This window comes from Danio rerio, chromosome 6 (assembly GCF_049306965.1).
Source record: "Danio rerio strain Tuebingen ecotype United States chromosome 6, GRCz12tu, whole genome shotgun sequence".
Lineage (NCBI taxonomy): Eukaryota > Metazoa > Chordata > Actinopteri > Cypriniformes > Danionidae > Danio > Danio rerio.
The window spans coordinates 11,699,225-11,716,865 of record NC_133181.1 but is presented as its reverse complement, the minus strand read 5'-3'; the positions used below and the strand labels follow the sequence as shown (position 1 = coordinate 11,716,865).

Below are 17,641 nucleotides of genomic sequence, written 5' to 3'. Positions count from 1 at the left end.
ACACCCCATTTAAATCGTTTGACATTTTCCTGTGTTTTTTCTCTCTTGATGGTTTCTCTCACTTTCTCAGGGGGTCTACTGAATCTCTCAGCAGACCTGTGGGTGAATCCTTCCTTTGATTGACAGGAGTCACTGTTATTTGAGCAGTGCATTCATTGGCTTCCTCTTGTATGTGGGTGTGGCTAAAGTAAAAGTTGTGGCTTGGCTTTCAGGACACAGTCGCAGAAGAACATCCTACAACACTCGAGTCTTCAAACTACTTGTGATGCTGGCTCATAAAGGGATGATGTGCTCAGTGTCTCCACATTTGTGATGTGACACAAGCCCAAGCTGGAACTAAATAGACTGAATTGTGTATCAGTATGTGTTGTACTTTTTTAATTACTATGCATGGCATGCAGAAAGCACAGACGTCTCCCTTTATCCCTTACCTGCACATTCAACAGCCTTGCTCTGTTCCAAACCTAGGGAGTTCCCTATTGAGGCAGCATTTAAAGGGTCACGAAACACCAAAACACTTTTTTTTGTGACATTGACAGTCATTTATGTGTCCCACACTGCTAAAAACACTATTAGGACATATATATGTCACTAGTAAGTGAAATTGGTTATTTTTACGTTATTTCGAGCAAAATTTGAAGCTAAATCACGACGATTAGATCCTTGTGTAAATTCCAGCATGGAGACTGGATGTCTGTACCGGTGGGTATAACCTGACGTCTTTGAGATTTCATTATTAAAGCTGCGGTCACACTAGGGTTTAAGCTTGCGAACTTCTGTCGTACGACGCTGCAAGAAGGGGCGGGATTAAACAAGATGATTAGACATTTTAAAATGCGAGCGATTGGTCTATATTTTAAATTTCTATCCAGAGAGGTCATGTTTTCATCCTTGATTGGTCTCACGCAAACAAGATGATGCGATTTTGCAGGTCACAGTTCACCAAGCTTTAACTTTGCAACGCAGTAAACTACGAAACTTGACGTACGAACTTGCGTTTTTGGTCTAAGTCTATGGGGAGAAAAGTCCAGTTTGACCGCAGCTTAATGCACGAGAAAGACTTGGTTCGAACCAATCAGCACACTCTAGTGTAATTAAGGTGTAACTTCATTAATATGAATGATAGCTTCGAAGACCACCCGTAATTATAACAAGTGAAAGAAGAATTGTTTGGAAACATGTGTTGCGTTTATAAAGGTTTTGTTTCCATTTTCTCAGGATGAGGGCACCAATCGCGTATGGGCCCACATTTGTGGATTACAGTGGTCTGCTAACATGCGACAAAAATATGTTCGTAAGGAACATTTTTACCCAAGAGCTTTTCGTATCAGGAAATGTTGAAATCCAGATTTGCTGCACGTCTCCTTGTAAAAAAGACAGTTGGTGTTGATTGTCCTTTCTACAGATTTGGTAAGTGTGTGATCAGTGTTATTTCTTTATGTTTAATCAGAGACAAAGTAAGCTAGTATCATCAGCAGTACTCTTTCAGTTTTTAAACACAAATCTTAATCAAAATGATTTAGTTGCTAAGTTTACAGTACAGTAATCTCCCTACAATATTATGGAATAAAAAATATGCTGTAAATGCTGCTCTCGGAGTGTAAACAAGTAAACACCTTAATCAAACTATTACTGTTGTGTAGGATTTTCGCTGCGTATGATTTTCGCCGCATTTTGTGACAGTATAGTTTATACACACACACGACTGTTTGATGTTATTGTTTGCACCTCCTGAGTCTCTGCATCTATCGAGAAATGCAGAGTTTTTTTTTTCTCCAATTCGGCGTGCGGTATCAATTCCATTTAAACACTCTTCCAGCAGTTCATACTGACATCCAATATCTCGCTTGTCACGGGGCATGCATAAAATTTTCCTCAAGGAAATTGAAAGTGCCGAACTGCAGTTGAAGTCGACAAATTAAGAATGAAACACCCAAAAGTACATGAATTACATGGGGGAAATGTGGATAGCGAGGCAAGGGTGTTAATCGAATTATGTGTCATAACATGTAAAACGGGATCATTAAAGGAACAATCAAAAAGCAACTCATGTAAACACCTTCAACATATTATTGTCTTATTCAGATTAAAGCTGTGTGAAAACATCCTGCTGAGACAGGGGGGTTTCGTGACCCTTTAAGGCATCTGACGGATGTGCTGTTTTGTAAGGTGAGCAATCTTGTTGTGTTGCATCCTAAAGGTTTAAGGCAGCATCACATGCATCCTTTGAAAATGCACTTTCTTTCTGAAAGATCTTCTCGATATGCATTTACTTTCTGAGAAGAAAATATCCCAGAATACATTGATATAACTAAAACATATTTAAATTTGAGACAGTGGATGAGGTGAATTAAAAATACAGTTTTATTTTATGTGCAATTCATATTCTGCTGATGTTGAACGCATTGCACATGCTGAACCATGTAATGACTGGGGTTTCAAAGGAGCATGGATGCTTGCTTTTTATTGTAAGCTGCCTTTTTAGGGCTCTGTTTTGGACCGGACGAAAATATGTTTGCAGAGATCTAAATATGCACTAATTATTATAGTTACATTAATTAAATGTAACTAAAATGGTGAATGAAACATCCTCACCACCTGCTGTCTACACAAGTGCTGCAAAACGTCTGACTGGGATTTTAATGGTATGCTTTGTGTTACTTGTGAGCCTTGTCGGGATGATAAGACTGTATGGCCTTGTAGCAAAGCAATACAAGTCATGTTTACAAACCGAAAAATGATCACGTGTGAGGTAACCGAGACGAAATTCAGGACAATCTCTGGAATTTACAGCAGGGTCACTTTATTTTCAGTCTACAGCACTGTTTATGTACCGTCATGTGGTAAATCTCCCTCATCTTTTTGTGTACGGTTAATTTGTTTTGCTGGTGTGAATCTCTATAAGTAATTATATTTATGTTTCTGTGAAAGTACAGCATAACTTTATATCAAGATATGTGAAAATGACATTAGAAAGCAGGAGCAATGATGAAACATGTCTTTGTTTTGTTTATTTCTGTAACGCTGATCACAATAAATTGAATTAAAAGACAACTACATAGCGAGATTGTTTAATTATTTTAGAAATGTTTAAAAGTGAAAAACCTTGATATACAGTTAAAATCAGAATTATTAGCCCCCCTGTTTATTTTTTTTCCCCCGATTTCTGTTTAACGGAGAGAAGATTTTTCAACACATTTCTAAACATAATAGTTTTAATGGCTCATTTCTAATAACTGATTTATTTTATCTTTGCTATGATGACAGTAAATAATATCGTACTAGATATTTTTTCAAGACACTTCTATACAGCTTAAAGTGACATTTAAAGGCTTAACTAGGTTTAATTAGGTTAACTAGGCAGGTTAGAGTAATTAGGCAAGTTATTGGATTACGATGATTTGTTCTGTAGACCATCGAAAAAAATAGCTAATAATTTAGTCCTTAAATAGTGTTTAAACAATTTAAAAAAAATGCTTTTATTCTAGCCGAAATAAAACAAATCAGAATTTCTTTAAAAGAAAAAATATTATCAGACATATTGTGAAAATTTCCTTGCCCTGTTAAACATCATTTGGGAAATATTTAAAAAAGAAAAAAACAATTCAAAGGTGGCGAATAATTCTGACTTCATCTGTATATATATATTGCACAAAAGTTATTCAAAATCTATTCAAATCATTTGAATCTCAGTTGATGGAACGAAGATCTTTCGTTTTGCCTCATATCTTAACATAACTTTCTTAATCAGATTTTTTAGTGACATAAGTGTATTTTAATATAGTTTTACAGAAGTTTGGAAACCCAAAACACTTTGCAGTAAGTACACTCTCAAAATAAATGATTTGGCGTTTCACCATATTGAGTACAAAATGAGCATTTATGGGAAATGTTGTTATTAAGTGTAGCTAGTTTGGTGTTTATCGGGTAGCAATTATGAATGATTTTGATTGAGACTTCAACAACTTTATTAGATAAAAATATTTTTTTTCTGAAGAAGCCAAAAGTGTTCCCAATCTGTCATCAAATATATTATTCCAAAAACCTATGCAAGCAGGTAAAGACATCCGAGAACTATTAATAAATAAGTGAATATCTTGGTTTGACACTGAGAAGAGTTTGGTCAACAAGACAATTTGTATTGTTGTCAAAAATAAAATAATCTAAAGAACCTTTAGGGCCAGATTTGACTAAAGGTATAACACAATCAACGATTGCAGCAAAACTGGCATATTATTTGGGGGAAACAGGAAAAAAAATGATATATTTTTCGTATGAAAAAAGGACTCCACAGTCATCTTAGAGCTGACTAACTAAAAGTATAAAAGAGATTTATCTTTATATCTAATATTTTTATTATTCCAAATAAAATAGGTACGTGGAGAAAATGTTTAATTATATGTAAGGGACCAACATAATAAAGCCTAGTTATTAAAACTAGATACGTAATAGATTTTTTTTATTATAACATTTTAACAGTACAATAAATATACATGCCAGGGGGTAAGCATAAATCAAAATACACTAATTTACATATGTAATGATCAAATAAACACATTGTAGAGTTCACAAAGTTTTAAAGTGCGTAGGGCTTTCTTATTTAGAGAGTCTCTGATACTACTAATGTATAAGCATAATTCAGTCATCAACACCTTAATGTTGGGTTTCTTATTGGTAAATAAACTTTTATGAATGTAAAATTTTGTTAGCAAAATAATTAAATTAATTAAATAAAAACAATTTTCCTCTTGAATAGGGTACATAGAAATGCAAAAAAGTACACGTAATGGTATTTTCGAGATGTCAAAATAACAGCGCAACAAAAAATGTAAACCTCCAACTGAGCTAAAAACTTAATTTGGAATAAAATTCCAACATGAAGTTGGGTTGTTTAAAAACGTCTTTAACCTCTTAATTGTAAATAAAGATTTTTTTTCTTTTTTTCGTAAATAAAGATTTAGTTACACCATTCCTTATGTGTTTACGTCATCATCTCCGCTTTTCTCCCAACGTCGTTACATCTTCACTCAGTTTGACCAATCACAGCGTGAGAATTCGGGACTCTTCCGGTATGCGCGTTCTTTCCGTTTCATCGGCCGAAGTGTGGAGCAGCGTGTGTTCATTTGAGCACAACGAAATTCTCCATCTGCTGACAGACATAGTGTGAAATCAAGGTGATCTAGACATAATATGTATCATATTTATATGTGCATCGCGTAGACGTGCTATGTTTGGCTATATGCTCATCTTTGCTGCATATTGGCTCATTCATATGACCGGTATGCTAACCAGCTACACAGTAATGAACGGGGATGGTGATGGTGGTGATGTTCTGGATGTCCATGTGTCTCCCTTTTGGCTTCCTAGTTACCAGTGAAGCCCCCTTGGCTCTAATAACCCGGCTGTCACTTGGCTGTGGTACAGGGATTTCTAAACAGTGATTTGATATACTTATGCCTTCTCTTACTTGTCCAGGGTGAGGAATATATATTTAGCCTTTCATACAGTTAATATGGCCGGTCAGCTTACACTCTTAGTGCGGGGGCTATTTTGGGAGCCTGGCCCCACATGTGTGACTGTCGTGAAATGGCAACTAGTTACTGCAGCTAGTCAGACTAACGAAGCTACATGTTACTTGACTTCTACAGTGTTTTAATTATGCTAATATCCATTTGAGTACTGACAACATTTAACCATGGCTCCTAAAAAGGTGTGGTGGCTGCTTGACCAGTTGCGTTGTTTTGGTTAATTGTATCATGTAATGTAATGTCATTTTTTTTTCACAGATGCCTCCAAAGAAGGGAGGAGATGGACCAAAACAACCGCCCCTTATCGGACGTTTTGGGACTTCCTTGAAAATTGGAATTGTTGGGCTGCCAAATGTAGGGTACGTGTCTCTTCCAGCCATGTGCGCTGCATCTTTGGTTTAACATCAAAGAAGCAGTGCTGTCAGACTGATCAACTGCGAATGCTGGATGTGGTTGGGTTGTATTTGTGCCTGTATTGTGTGAAATGTATAGAGGGATGATGACTCATGATCCTGAGCCATTATGAGAATGACATCATCCTGCCATGAGGATGGTTGGTGGTTTTTGAATGGAAACAAGGTTGCAGTGGATCAAGTCCGAACAGTCACAGTAAAAACTTGAAATATCCGCTTGTTAAGTGGTGACGTGTTGGTGACGTTTGTAATACTGTTCCCGGGTCCAAGCCGCCACTCATTTGAGTTGTGAAATTTTTTGTTTATGATCACTTTTAAGTCAAATCACACATTAAAGTTAATTTTATCTCCAGGCTTGCTGCATAACAAATACCAAAATTTTAACAATTTATAAAAAAATGAATCACTTTCTGGCCATCGGATATTAGGCATGAACATATATATTGCGATTGTGATTTTCGAAAGTTTTTCATCGCTTAGTAAACGTTTATAATTACTCTTTCATGAGTCTCCCCATACAGTTGAATAGAGCACGTGGACCCGTAGGCCGCTTTGCATGACGTCACTCTTAACAAGCTGATATATTCACAGAGAATGTCTATGTTAACAGCATATAGAAATGTGTTTAAGTTTTAAAGGCAACTAAACAAGTTAAGGGATCAGAAAAATATCAATATGTAAATGTGTTTTATATTTTAAAAGAGGGAAATGTACTTCAATGTCTCTCTGGGTCATAAATGAGGCGTCCCGTTTTTGTTTTCGCTTTAGATTCACTAAAGTGGGTTTATGTACATGGGAAACATTAAATGTAAGCCAATTTAATGTTGATTAAATTCTAATTTACTTACCGTGTAGTGTTATGACGAATAATTTTGGCAGTAATGTTAGTCAGTAATGTTGTTTTAACTAAACATTGCAATACAAATATGCTCACTTTTGTTGACAATGCAAGAAGTGTAGCAGATTTATTAATGTAAACATATAATAGAAAATCTAATGATACTTAATTTTTACGATATTTTATCATTTTTCTCTTTCTTACAAACATGTATATGTGCCAATGAGATGGCTGCAAAGAATAAATCTTTAAGGTGACAGTTAAATAGTGTTTTGGGTCTTTAAATTTGTGATCAAATGAGTATTAATAATATTAGATACTGTTCCTCTGAATGACACGGTTTGTGATGCCTTAGTCATTATAGTAACAATACACACTATTGTAAAGAAAATATCTGTTGCTGTATTACTCATTTTTTATTTTAGATTTTTAAAAACTCTTCTGTTTGAACCATATTTCAAATATTTGTTCATTATGCAAATCAAAGTTTCATGTTTTTTATCTAAATCTATTTTTTTTCTCCAGAAAGTCAACATTCTTCAATGTTCTGACAAAGAGTCAGGCAGCGGCTGAGAATTTTCCTTTTTGCACCATCGACCCAAACGAGAGCCGTGTGCCCATTCCAGATGAACGTTTTGACTTTCTCTGCCAGTACCATAAACCAGCTAGGTGCGTAGGTACATGATACAATTACCAGCATCGTCTTCGTCATCAGTGACACCATGTTTTTAATCTCTCTTTATTTATTCTTCAGTAAGGTCCCAGCGTTCCTGAATGTGGTGGATATTGCTGGCTTGGTAAAAGGAGCTCACGCCGGCCAGGGTTTGGGTAACGCCTTCCTCTCCAACATCTTTGCCTGTGATGCCATCTTTCACATGACCCGTGAGTACATTATGATATTAAGATTTGAGTTTAGCTCTAACTGGGGTTGGGCGATGTCGACCAAGATGTCTAATGTGAAACATTGCGATGGACTATGGCATCGTCATCGTAGGCGGCGGTGAATTAATTATGCATTAGTAATTAATGAATTCATAATTAATTAATTAATTATTTGTAGCCTACCGTTTCAACCACCTGACCCGCATGGTCTTTAATTTACCCATAACCAAATCATAAATAAAGAAAGATAAGTTGCACACAAATTACCACCTGTCAATCACTTTTTCCATGGGACTCTGGCATGAATAGGCAGAGTGATTTGTGTCGATATAATGGCATCACAAACTTGGTTGGTAAAAAATGTGACCAACCAACAGTATCTGGGTTTTTCACTAAAATTGCTAAGCGTGAAAGCGAAAGATTGAAGCAGTGTACTGATGCTGTGACACGTTGCCTGATAGATTCAAAAGACTGAAGAGTCATTAGATAGAGACAAGATTAATTTGGGGCGGGGCAGAGGATCGCGTTGCCAGCTCAGCATCGTGACGTCTATTGGTCAGCGATTGATCATGGCAACGTCTATCGACCCAACCCTAGCTCTTACCATGAGGTTGGAACTAACTGTGAAAGAACTAGCTTATCGTTAACTAAGGCCCCGTTTACTCTGTCAGGTCTTGATGCCCAATTTTGATTTGTTGCCTGTCCGTTTACATGTTATTTTAATTATGATCCATTTCCGATTCGCATGTTACCACTTGCCATATAATTTACAACGTCACACATGCGTAAAGGCGGGTTCTAGCTTCTGCGCCACACTAGCCACAATGGAAGAAATTGTCTTGCTTTTAGCTCTGCCAAATATGTGAAGTTCGCCCAACTTTAAAATGATTTTGAGGCGGTGGAGGAGGAAAAGGGCCGTCATTGCAGCTTGCGCCTATGGTTAATATATGGTGTCCTCCACTGACTCATCTCCCCACAGGGCAAGAAGGCAGGTAACTTCTGCCGTCCACCTCTGACCCCTTTCCTCCTCTGTGTTTCCTCTGTTCTTGTTGTTGTTGTTTTCTGCGTCTGCACACACCCTCTTCCTTCTACATCATTAAACTATGGAGAAGTACCAAATTGTTGCAAGTTTAATGACGTACAAATCAGCATGCCTCAATAAATTCGATCTGCCTGTTTACATGATAGTCGCATTGTCACATCATTTAACTTATCTTACATTATCTGATTTATATCTGATTTATTTCCAAATATGAAGGAGGCCTAAAACTGATCTCTGAATATCCGAATGCATGCGTTTTTTTTCGTGTTTACACGGTCATTGAACAGATCTGATCTGTGTCACATATGTGCAAAAAATCGTAATTGGGTCACGTTTAACTGGCAGTGTAGACGGGGCCTAAAAAACAAACCATTTTAGATAGCTTTACCTAAAATAAAACAAGTGCGGGGCAAACATGACAAGGATAAAATAAATCTGTTATTAGAAATGAGTTATGAAAACTATTATGTTTAGAAATGTGTTAGAAAAAAATCTTCTCTCCGTTAAACAGAAATTGGGGAAAAATAAACAGGGGGTCTAAAAATTAAGGATGGGCTAATAATTCTGACTTTAACTGTGATACATAACTAACTGTGACATCAACTAACTGATATGTAATATAATAAATCGTGTGTGTGTATATATATATATATATATATATATATATATATATATATATATATATATATATATATATATATATATATTATTCATTTATTTTATATTCAATTATCTAATTCATTTATTATATTATATATCATTTATTTATTATATTATATATCATTTATAATATATTTTATTTTATGCATATAATATCTGATAATATGCGTTTGTAACTAGGAGCTTTTGAGGATGAAGATATTATCCACGTGGAGGGCTGTGTGGATCCAGTAAGGGATATTGAGATCATTCATGAGGAGCTGAGGATGAAAGATGAAGAGATGATCGGGCCAATCATAGATAAGCTTGAGAAAACCGCTGTCAGGGGTGGAGACAAAAAACTCAAGCCTGAATATGTGAGTCAACTATAAATTCCAGTCTTTCAAGTTCTGTCCATCTTTAAAATTAAAAGTTTTATTTATTAAACGGATAGTTCACCCAAAAATAAAAACTGGTTTCTTTTGTGTTTAACAAAAGAAAGAAGATATACTGAAGAAACACATAGTAATTGACTTCCTTAAAATTTTTATTTTTTTTTTTTACTATGGATGTCAGTGCCCGCTTTCTTCAAAACATTTTTCAGAATACCTTTTTTTGTGCTCAACAGAAGAAATAAAAGTTTAAATATTGAATTTGAGTGAGTAAATTATGATATTTTTATTTTTTGTGAGCTGTATCTTTAACAGAATATTTACAAAGCATCATGAACTGACTGTTTTACATCATTTGTTTTTCACCTTTTTGCTTGCAGGACATCATGTGTAAAGTAAAGTCCTGGGTGGTTGATGAAAAGAAACATGTTCGTTATTACCATGAATGGAACGACAAAGAGGTTCAAATATTTTTTCATTACTTTTTAATCTGTATAGAGTTCTGCAGGAGAAGCACAGAAACAAATATAGTTTGTGTATTTACTAGGGATGTAACGGTATCAGAATTTCACGGTACGGTAATACCTCGGTATGAATGTCACGGTACGGTATTTATTGAATCATTTACAGGAAAAAAACAAAACTTATGAAAATACTCCAAAAACGTGCCAAAAGTGTCAATGACATACAAATTAGCCATCTATATGTAAGCTTTGAAACAGGAACTTCAATTTTAATAACAAAAAAATATTAAACCATGTAAAAAAATAAAGTTTCAATTTAGTAGTTTTGAAAACTCATCACATTCAACATTTAATCACTCACTCACTTAGATAGAGATGGGTTTAAAGGAAAATTATCATATAAATATAATCTGGTAAAAGCTGGTATCTCTGGGCATTTAAAATGTGAGATATGACTTGGCCCTGGTTGACAGCCGTGGGTAACGATGTGCATTGTCTTTCCCCCACTTGAGAGGACAAACCATGAGTGAGATAACGAGATCTCATGTCTGCATCAATCTGAACAGTGTGCTGACAACACCGCTATTCAGTACGCGTGCGACAACACAGCTGATAAGAACTCGCACGACAACACCGCTATTCAGTACGCGCGCGACAACACAGCTGATAAGAACTCGCGCGACAACACCGCTATTCAGTACGCGCGCGGCGACAACACCCGCTTTAGAGTTTTCCATCTCTTTTTCATCCCAGCTTCTAGCAGCACACTCCATTTCCGCATTACTGGATCTGTAGCGACAACAGACCGCAAGGGATGATGGTCAAGCATGGGCTGATGGGAATTGTAGTTTTCGCTACCTCCCGTTTGCTTCATTCGCCTAAGCAAATTTTCTCAGAAGACCTATAGTTTTACCGAGTCATGCGACTACGGTAATATCGAAAAAAATTTATATTGCGGTATGACGGTATTTACAATAACGTTACATCCCTAGTATTTACACTTTTATCATAGGACAAGCTCAGTGCATTGTCATCTTTTATTCTAAGGCATAATGTCTATAACCCCTTTGAGTGTGTTTAATATGGTTAAATGGGACACAAAGAACAATAGGAACAATAAACATTATTACACATCACAGGAAAACTACCCCTGCATCTATAAAACAATTTAAGAATCGTACAGTTTTTTTTAATTTATTAATTTCTATGTTTATGGTTCACTTCAGAGCTGCACAGTTGATCATAAAAGATCTCGATTCGACCCCTAGATGATCTTAATCCAGCATTTCTACGATTCTGTCAATCATATTTTCAAGTTCAGGAGAGAAGAAAAGGTGGCCGCACAAGTCTTTAAATTGTTTTACATACATTGTTCAGCAACGTGGACACCTCCAAAGGGTGTAGAACGAGTCACATGCTGTATTTATAAGGTACAATTCACCCTAAAAATGTCATTTCTGTCTTCATGTAATGATGTATTTGCGACTGCAAAATCACACATGAAGTGAGCTGACCGACAGCTGTTACCACAGAGAGGGCGGGCGCGCGCCTCTGAATGAAGTTCACTTTAGTGAACAGAACTTGCATAGGCTGTGAATAACCGGTAATAAAGTTGTAAATAAAATTCAGTTTGTGGCACAAATCGATCGTTTGGGAGCCGTACGGTAAGTGAACCGCTCTTAGTAGTGAAAATGAAACCGAAAGCGCACACAGTGTTGCCAGATGTAGGTGACTGATTCCAGCCCAAAAAGTATCCAAAACCCGCCGAAATGCACAAATACCCCCCCAGTCTTCTGTATTCACGGAAAATCATGTCAGTGACAGATTTTAAGCAGAAAATTACTGATTGTAAGCATATGTCTTAAACACAATAATTCAACATCCAAATTATCATCATCAGCATTAATGACCAGGACAAATCTAAAGACTGTTCAAGTCCACCATTCCAAGTCTATTAAAAATTTAGCATATTAACTCACAGGACAGCTACACAAAGCCTATTGCTGTTTTACCACATGTTTGAGAACAACAATAATAATAGCCCACTCATATTAACCTTCATTTTACATCTACAGAATTGTGAAAAAATCGTGATTCTCATTTAGCCAGAATCGTGCAGCTCTAGTTCACTTATATTCACCATTAATCCAAAAATCAAATAACAAATCAGTTTGGATTTTTGTAAAGGGTTGATGATAACTTTCCGCTTGACCAAATAAGTATATAATCACTGCGGAACTCTGTACAAACCTTTCCTTTTCCTTTCCTCAGATTAAGGTTTTAGCTAACTGTTTTTGTGTTTGTTCTTCAGATTGAGGTCTTGAATAAGCATCTGTTCCTGACATCCAAGCCAATGATCTACTTGGTAAACCTCTCAGAGAAAGATTACATCAGGAAAAAGAACAAATGGTGAGTTGGCATGTTTGTCTGCTGTTAGTGAATACTGTGGTGCTGGTATTAGATATCCTTTAGACCAGGGGTCACCATTCTCATTCCTGGAGGTCGGGTGCCCTACAGGCTTTAGCTCCAACTTGCTTCAACACACCTGCCTGGGTGTTTCAAGTATACCTTGTAAGACCTTGATTAGCTTGTTCATGTGTGTTTGATTAGGGTTGGAGCTAAAATCTGCAGGACACCAGACCTCCAGGAATAAGTCTGGGGATCCCTGCTTCAGACCATTTGTTTTCACATTTGTGTCATCTAGTCTAAGAATAAGAGTATGTAATTAGTAATGTGAGTATAGAACAGAAACACATGACTAGTTTTAAGGCTCCATGCTGCAAAACATGCACTTTAAAGGGATAGTTCACCCAGAAAGTTCTGCCGTTTACCCATCATACATTTAAAAACTTCTTTCTTCTGTTGAACACAAAGATATTTTAAGGCAAATATCCAGTATCTTCCATGTTGTTTTTGTTCCTACTTTAGATGTCAATGGCATCCTTCTTCAGTAGATCTTGCTTTGCACTCCACAGAAAAAAAAATCGTATTAAACACAAGTGTAATGAAATTGTCGTGTGAGCTGTATCTTTAAAGGATGTCTGATACAACATAATCTGTAATGTCATAAATTGACAATCTTTTTTTAAAATTTTTTACTTCAACTGCAAAGGTCTTAATAAATTAATTAAAAGTGCCCAGCAAATTCAGCACCCTTTTTCAATCTCACATTTTTGTGCATTTTAATGCCTTATTTGCCACAATCTCCCATTAAATTATGTTTCAGACCCCTAAAAGCTCTCTTTTCTTTTATAGGTTAGTGAAAATCAAGGAGTGGGTTGACGCTCACGATCCAGGTGCGCTGGTCATCCCGTTGAGTGGCGGTTTTGAGAGCAAGTATCAAGATATGTCTGATGAAGAGAAGCAGAAATATTGTGAAGAGAACAAAACGCAGAGGTCAGGATCTGCTACAGTAGTACAACACTATTCATTTTTGCATTAAGTTCACCCTAATATCAACATTCTGCTACTAAATACTCGTCCTCATGTCATTTCAAGCCCTGGAAACTTTTGTTCATCTTCAGGACACAAATTAAAGGTGACCAATTATGCCTTTTTTTAGAAGATGTAAAATAAGTCTCTTGTTTTCCTAGAACAGTGGTCACCAAACTTGTTCCTGGAGGGCCGGTGCCCTGCAGATTTTAGCTCCAACCCTAATCAAACACACCTGAACAAGCTAATCAAGGTCTTACTAGGTATACTTTAAACATCCAAGCAGGTGTGTTGAGGCAAGATGGAGCTAAACCCTGCAGGGACACCGGCCCTCCAGGACCAGGATTGGTGACCCCTGCCCTAGAGTGTGTATGTGAAGTTTAAACTCAAAATACCCCATAAATAATGTTTTATAACTCTTTGAAACTGCTTCTTTTAGGCTTTGATCCTATTTGTGCCATTTTAGTGACTGTCACTTTAAATTCAAACGAGACTGCTTTGTTTTTAAAGAGGGCGGAGCTACAAATGCTGAAGTGTCAGGATAGTGGCAGAATTAAAAACAAGACTGAGGTTCTATGCTAATGAGGGAGAGATTGTCATTAATGTTTGGGGCTTTTCCTCTCTTAAGCCTGGTTTGTACTTCTGTCAAGTGACCGGCGTAACCCACAGTGCATGCAATGCGCGTGGCTGTGCATCTATACTTCTGCGCGCTGTCTCTGTTGGTCTCCATTAACACTTCCGAAACGCTAGTTGGCAGTGAGGTGTAAATGTTCCTCTGTGTCGAGTTTCTTCGCTGGTGTTTTGCTTTTCCTGAACACTTCCTGATTGTACTCGCTCATTTTGAGGCAGGAACCGGCGGACGTGCAACAACTTTAACTATGAGGTAAACACAAAACAAAACTTGCCATCCGGAGCTCCTTCACGGGACTCCACACTTGTAAACAATCGCTCCATCGGGCTCGCGCGGCTCTCGGTCCCACCCAGACTCTTCAGCGATACCAAGCAGGGCTCAACAATAAGGACTGCCCGGTGGCCCGGGGCTAGCGTGAGAGACACTTGGGACAGTAGACCGCATCATTACTGGCCCGATTGGGACAGTGCTGTCTTGTCACTAACATTTAACTTGTCTGTGACTATTTGTAAGTTGCGTGCATTTTAAGTTTGTGCTTTTACGTCTTTACACACTACATTCTCTGTAATGTCGTAAACAACATATTATTTTCGGGTTCCTCTTATCTGATTGATTTGACCGTGCTAATTTTTTTGTAACCTGGTAACAAACAGTAAAGCGTAGAAACAGCAACATGGCGGCAACATCAAATTATAAGGCTAAAAGAAAAAGTCTGTTTCAAACGTCTTGGCAGTAGACATTTACATGGGAACAACACAACAAAATAAAAATTAAGTGAGCGAGTTTGATGTCAGTTTGACAAGTCAGCCACCTTGTGTTAAATGATTTCAAACCGCAATAAAATACCTCCACATTTTCCATACTGCTCTTTTTGTTTGCATAACACTTTTATTTGCATTTTTTTTTTTTTAAGTATTGAAATTCTGGATTCACAGACTTTATTTTTGACACATTATTTAAAATATGTGGCTAAAAAATAGCTATTAACTTCCCTTTTTTTCTTGGTGGGGCCAGTGAAAATTTTGGCAGGGCAAGTAAAAATCTAAACCACTTGCCCGATCGGACCAGTAGAAAAAATCCTTAGCGTTGAACCCTGCCAAGCCGACCAATCACAGAGCTTGTGCTACGCGTCGTTGCGACGTGTAGTTACATTTTTTGAGAGGTGCACGTCAGCGACGCCGACGCATAGGGCTATGCGTCAATGCCGTAGCATATGCGTGCGTTTGACGCGGAAGTATAAATCAGCCTTTACACGTACAAAGCGAGAATGTCAATCAAAGTGTTTCTGCAGACTTTTCATCAAGTGTTATTGTAAAAAATGTGATTCATACTTTTTACCATTAGAAGCTGGTTCTATTCACAAACAATTGTGTTTAAACCCCTTATAAAAGTGATTTTGTATAATAGTTCCCCTTTAAGATATTTTACATGAAATCCAAGAGCTCTCTCATCCTTCATTGATAGAAATGGTTATTGTGGATTATTTAAGCGAGGTACAAAGAACAGACCCCAGTTTAACTGTTTAAGCAGGATGGAATGTTTTGATAATGTTGCTTTTCTGGACATGAACACCTCAGAACTGTTGCTGTCTCCTAAATAGTGTTCTGAAGATGAACAAAGGTCTCGGCAGAGTGAGTAATTGATGACAGAATTACATGTTTTGCACGAACTAACCCTTTATCATGACTTTGTTTACATCTTGAGTCATTTGTTTCAGTATTCTGACTAAGATCATCAAGAGTGGCTATTCAGCCTTGCAGCTGGAGTACTTCTTCACAGCAGGACCTGATGAAGTTCGTGCATGGACCGTCAGGGTGAGCAAAAAAAATTAAGACTCATGTCCAGAAATGCATTTGAATGCTGTAAATATTTCTACTACTCACTATTTCAAATGTTATGCTTGTGTTTGAACAACTTACAGAAAGGCACCAAGGCGCCGCAAGCAGCTGGAAAGATCCACACAGACTTTGAGAAAGGCTTCATTATGGCTGAAGTCATGAAGTTCACAGACTTTAAGGAGGAAGGGAGTGAAAACGCAGCTAAAGTAAGACCGGGAGAAACTGGTATGGATTGTTAACTGATGAATGCTGAACTGATGATGTTGTGAAATGTTTGCAGGCTGCAGGGAAATACCGACAGCAGGGCCGAAACTACATTGTGGAAGATGGAGACATCATCTTCTTCAAATTCAACACACCTAATCAGCCCAAGAAGAAGTGAAGCCATTGTGTGATGACCGATGGATCTGCGGCACCACTTCATTTAAGGCTTTGGAACATTCAAAACTCAATCATACCTGGAGGATAAGTTAATTTTTTATTTGATTATTTTGGCTAATGGCTGAAGTAAATATAATGTCCGGTCTGCTTACACAAGCTGCATGTCACACAGCAGTTTATTCTAATAAAACACTTACTCTGAACAAAGTGTTTTCTGTTAAAAGTTCCTTTCCTGATTCTCTTTTTTGTGATATTGGTTGTTTGTTAATCCTAATTTGGGAAATCGGATCATTTGACCAGAAAAAAGAAGGTAATTAAGGTAATACAGTAACAAAAGTGTCACTCAGTTAAATTTGACTATCATAAAATTATGAAAAACACTGAATGAAATATTATTACACTCGTGTGATTTAAATATAGGTTGTTTTCTGTGAAATTATCCATATTTAGCCTTCTACTTTCAAGTATGTGGTAATGAGAGTTTTAAAACCAGGTATAACAAAAGTAGCTTGTTCATTTTCTTCATATAGAGCTGAGGCCATCTAATGCCCAGAATCAAGACATTTCATGCTAGATTATTTTTTTCACCACAAGAGTCCAGCAAAAACACCCAATGTGAAATGCTTGGAGCTGAATTAAAAGGGTTATTCACGAAAATAGCAAGTTAATTTGTATTCAGTTTAGGAAATGTGTAAATGAGTTGCTGCCATGTGATTGGCTGATTAGATTTTTGCATTGAGCTGTTGAACAGGTGTACTTAATAAAGTGGGCGGTGAGCGTATAATATACATTTATGTCACAGTGTGCATGTTTATGAAAAGCCTGAATATTACAGAATATCAGCTTAATGGTGGCAAAATACAAAATGTCGGGTATGTTTTGCTAAAATCAAACTGTTTTCTTACTGTTTTATTTTACTAAAGAAAATCTTTCTCAGAATCATAATCAAGGAGTTTGTTCAAATTATTTTTTAAAACAAAAACAGGTATTTCATCAATATTTGGATATGTGATGGTGAAATTGTGCAAGCGAAAAACAATGCGTTTCATAATGTTTATTTATTTGTTTTTATTTTTACTGCCAGTTTAGAACACAACATTATATATTTAACAAAAAACTAAATTTAAGCCTTTAAAATAATTAACAGTTCTTTTTGCTTTG

At 36.7% G+C, this 17,641-nt stretch overlaps 2 protein-coding genes across 15 annotated transcripts in view; both read left to right on the top strand.

The window, feature by feature from the left end:
- The window catches only part of gpr155b (G protein-coupled receptor 155b), a 698,693-nt gene that overhangs the window by 22,260 nt on the left and 658,792 nt on the right, over positions 1 to 17,641 (top strand). For 3 of the 11 annotated variants that reach the window (XM_073953694.1, XM_073953695.1, XM_073953692.1), the window contains 2 exons: positions 1,219 to 1,410; positions 2,093 to 2,169. The exons of 1 other annotated variant lie outside the window; for it this stretch is intronic. In XM_073953694.1, coding sequence (XP_073809795.1) covers positions 1,219 to 1,390 — 172 coding nt within the window. In that variant the 3' untranslated portion in view covers positions 1,391 to 1,410; positions 2,093 to 2,169. Of the gene's footprint in view, positions 1 to 70; positions 3,055 to 17,641 lie in introns of those variants that run through there. 7 more of the 11 variants (XR_012407656.1, XR_012407658.1, XM_073953697.1 and 4 more) reach the window with 5 other exon arrangements.
- Positions 5,029 to 17,270, top strand: ola1 (Obg-like ATPase 1). 4 transcript variants are annotated; one of them, NM_214700.2, is made up of 11 exons: positions 5,029 to 5,174; positions 5,787 to 5,887; positions 7,305 to 7,448; positions 7,534 to 7,661; positions 9,544 to 9,719; positions 10,115 to 10,195; positions 12,510 to 12,607; positions 13,454 to 13,594; positions 15,979 to 16,075; positions 16,183 to 16,305; positions 16,380 to 17,270. In NM_214700.2, exons 2-11 carry the CDS (start codon positions 5,787 to 5,789, stop codon positions 16,479 to 16,481), a joined length of 1,191 nt encoding a protein of 396 aa, NP_999865.1. In that variant the 5' UTR covers positions 5,029 to 5,174; the 3' UTR covers positions 16,482 to 17,270. The 4 variants fall into 4 exon arrangements, 3 of the variants coding, with proteins under 3 accessions (NP_999865.1, NP_001268915.1, XP_021332461.1); XM_021476786.3 differs by having other exon boundaries at positions 5,081 to 5,710; positions 16,380 to 16,687; NM_001281986.1 differs by lacking the exon at positions 7,305 to 7,448.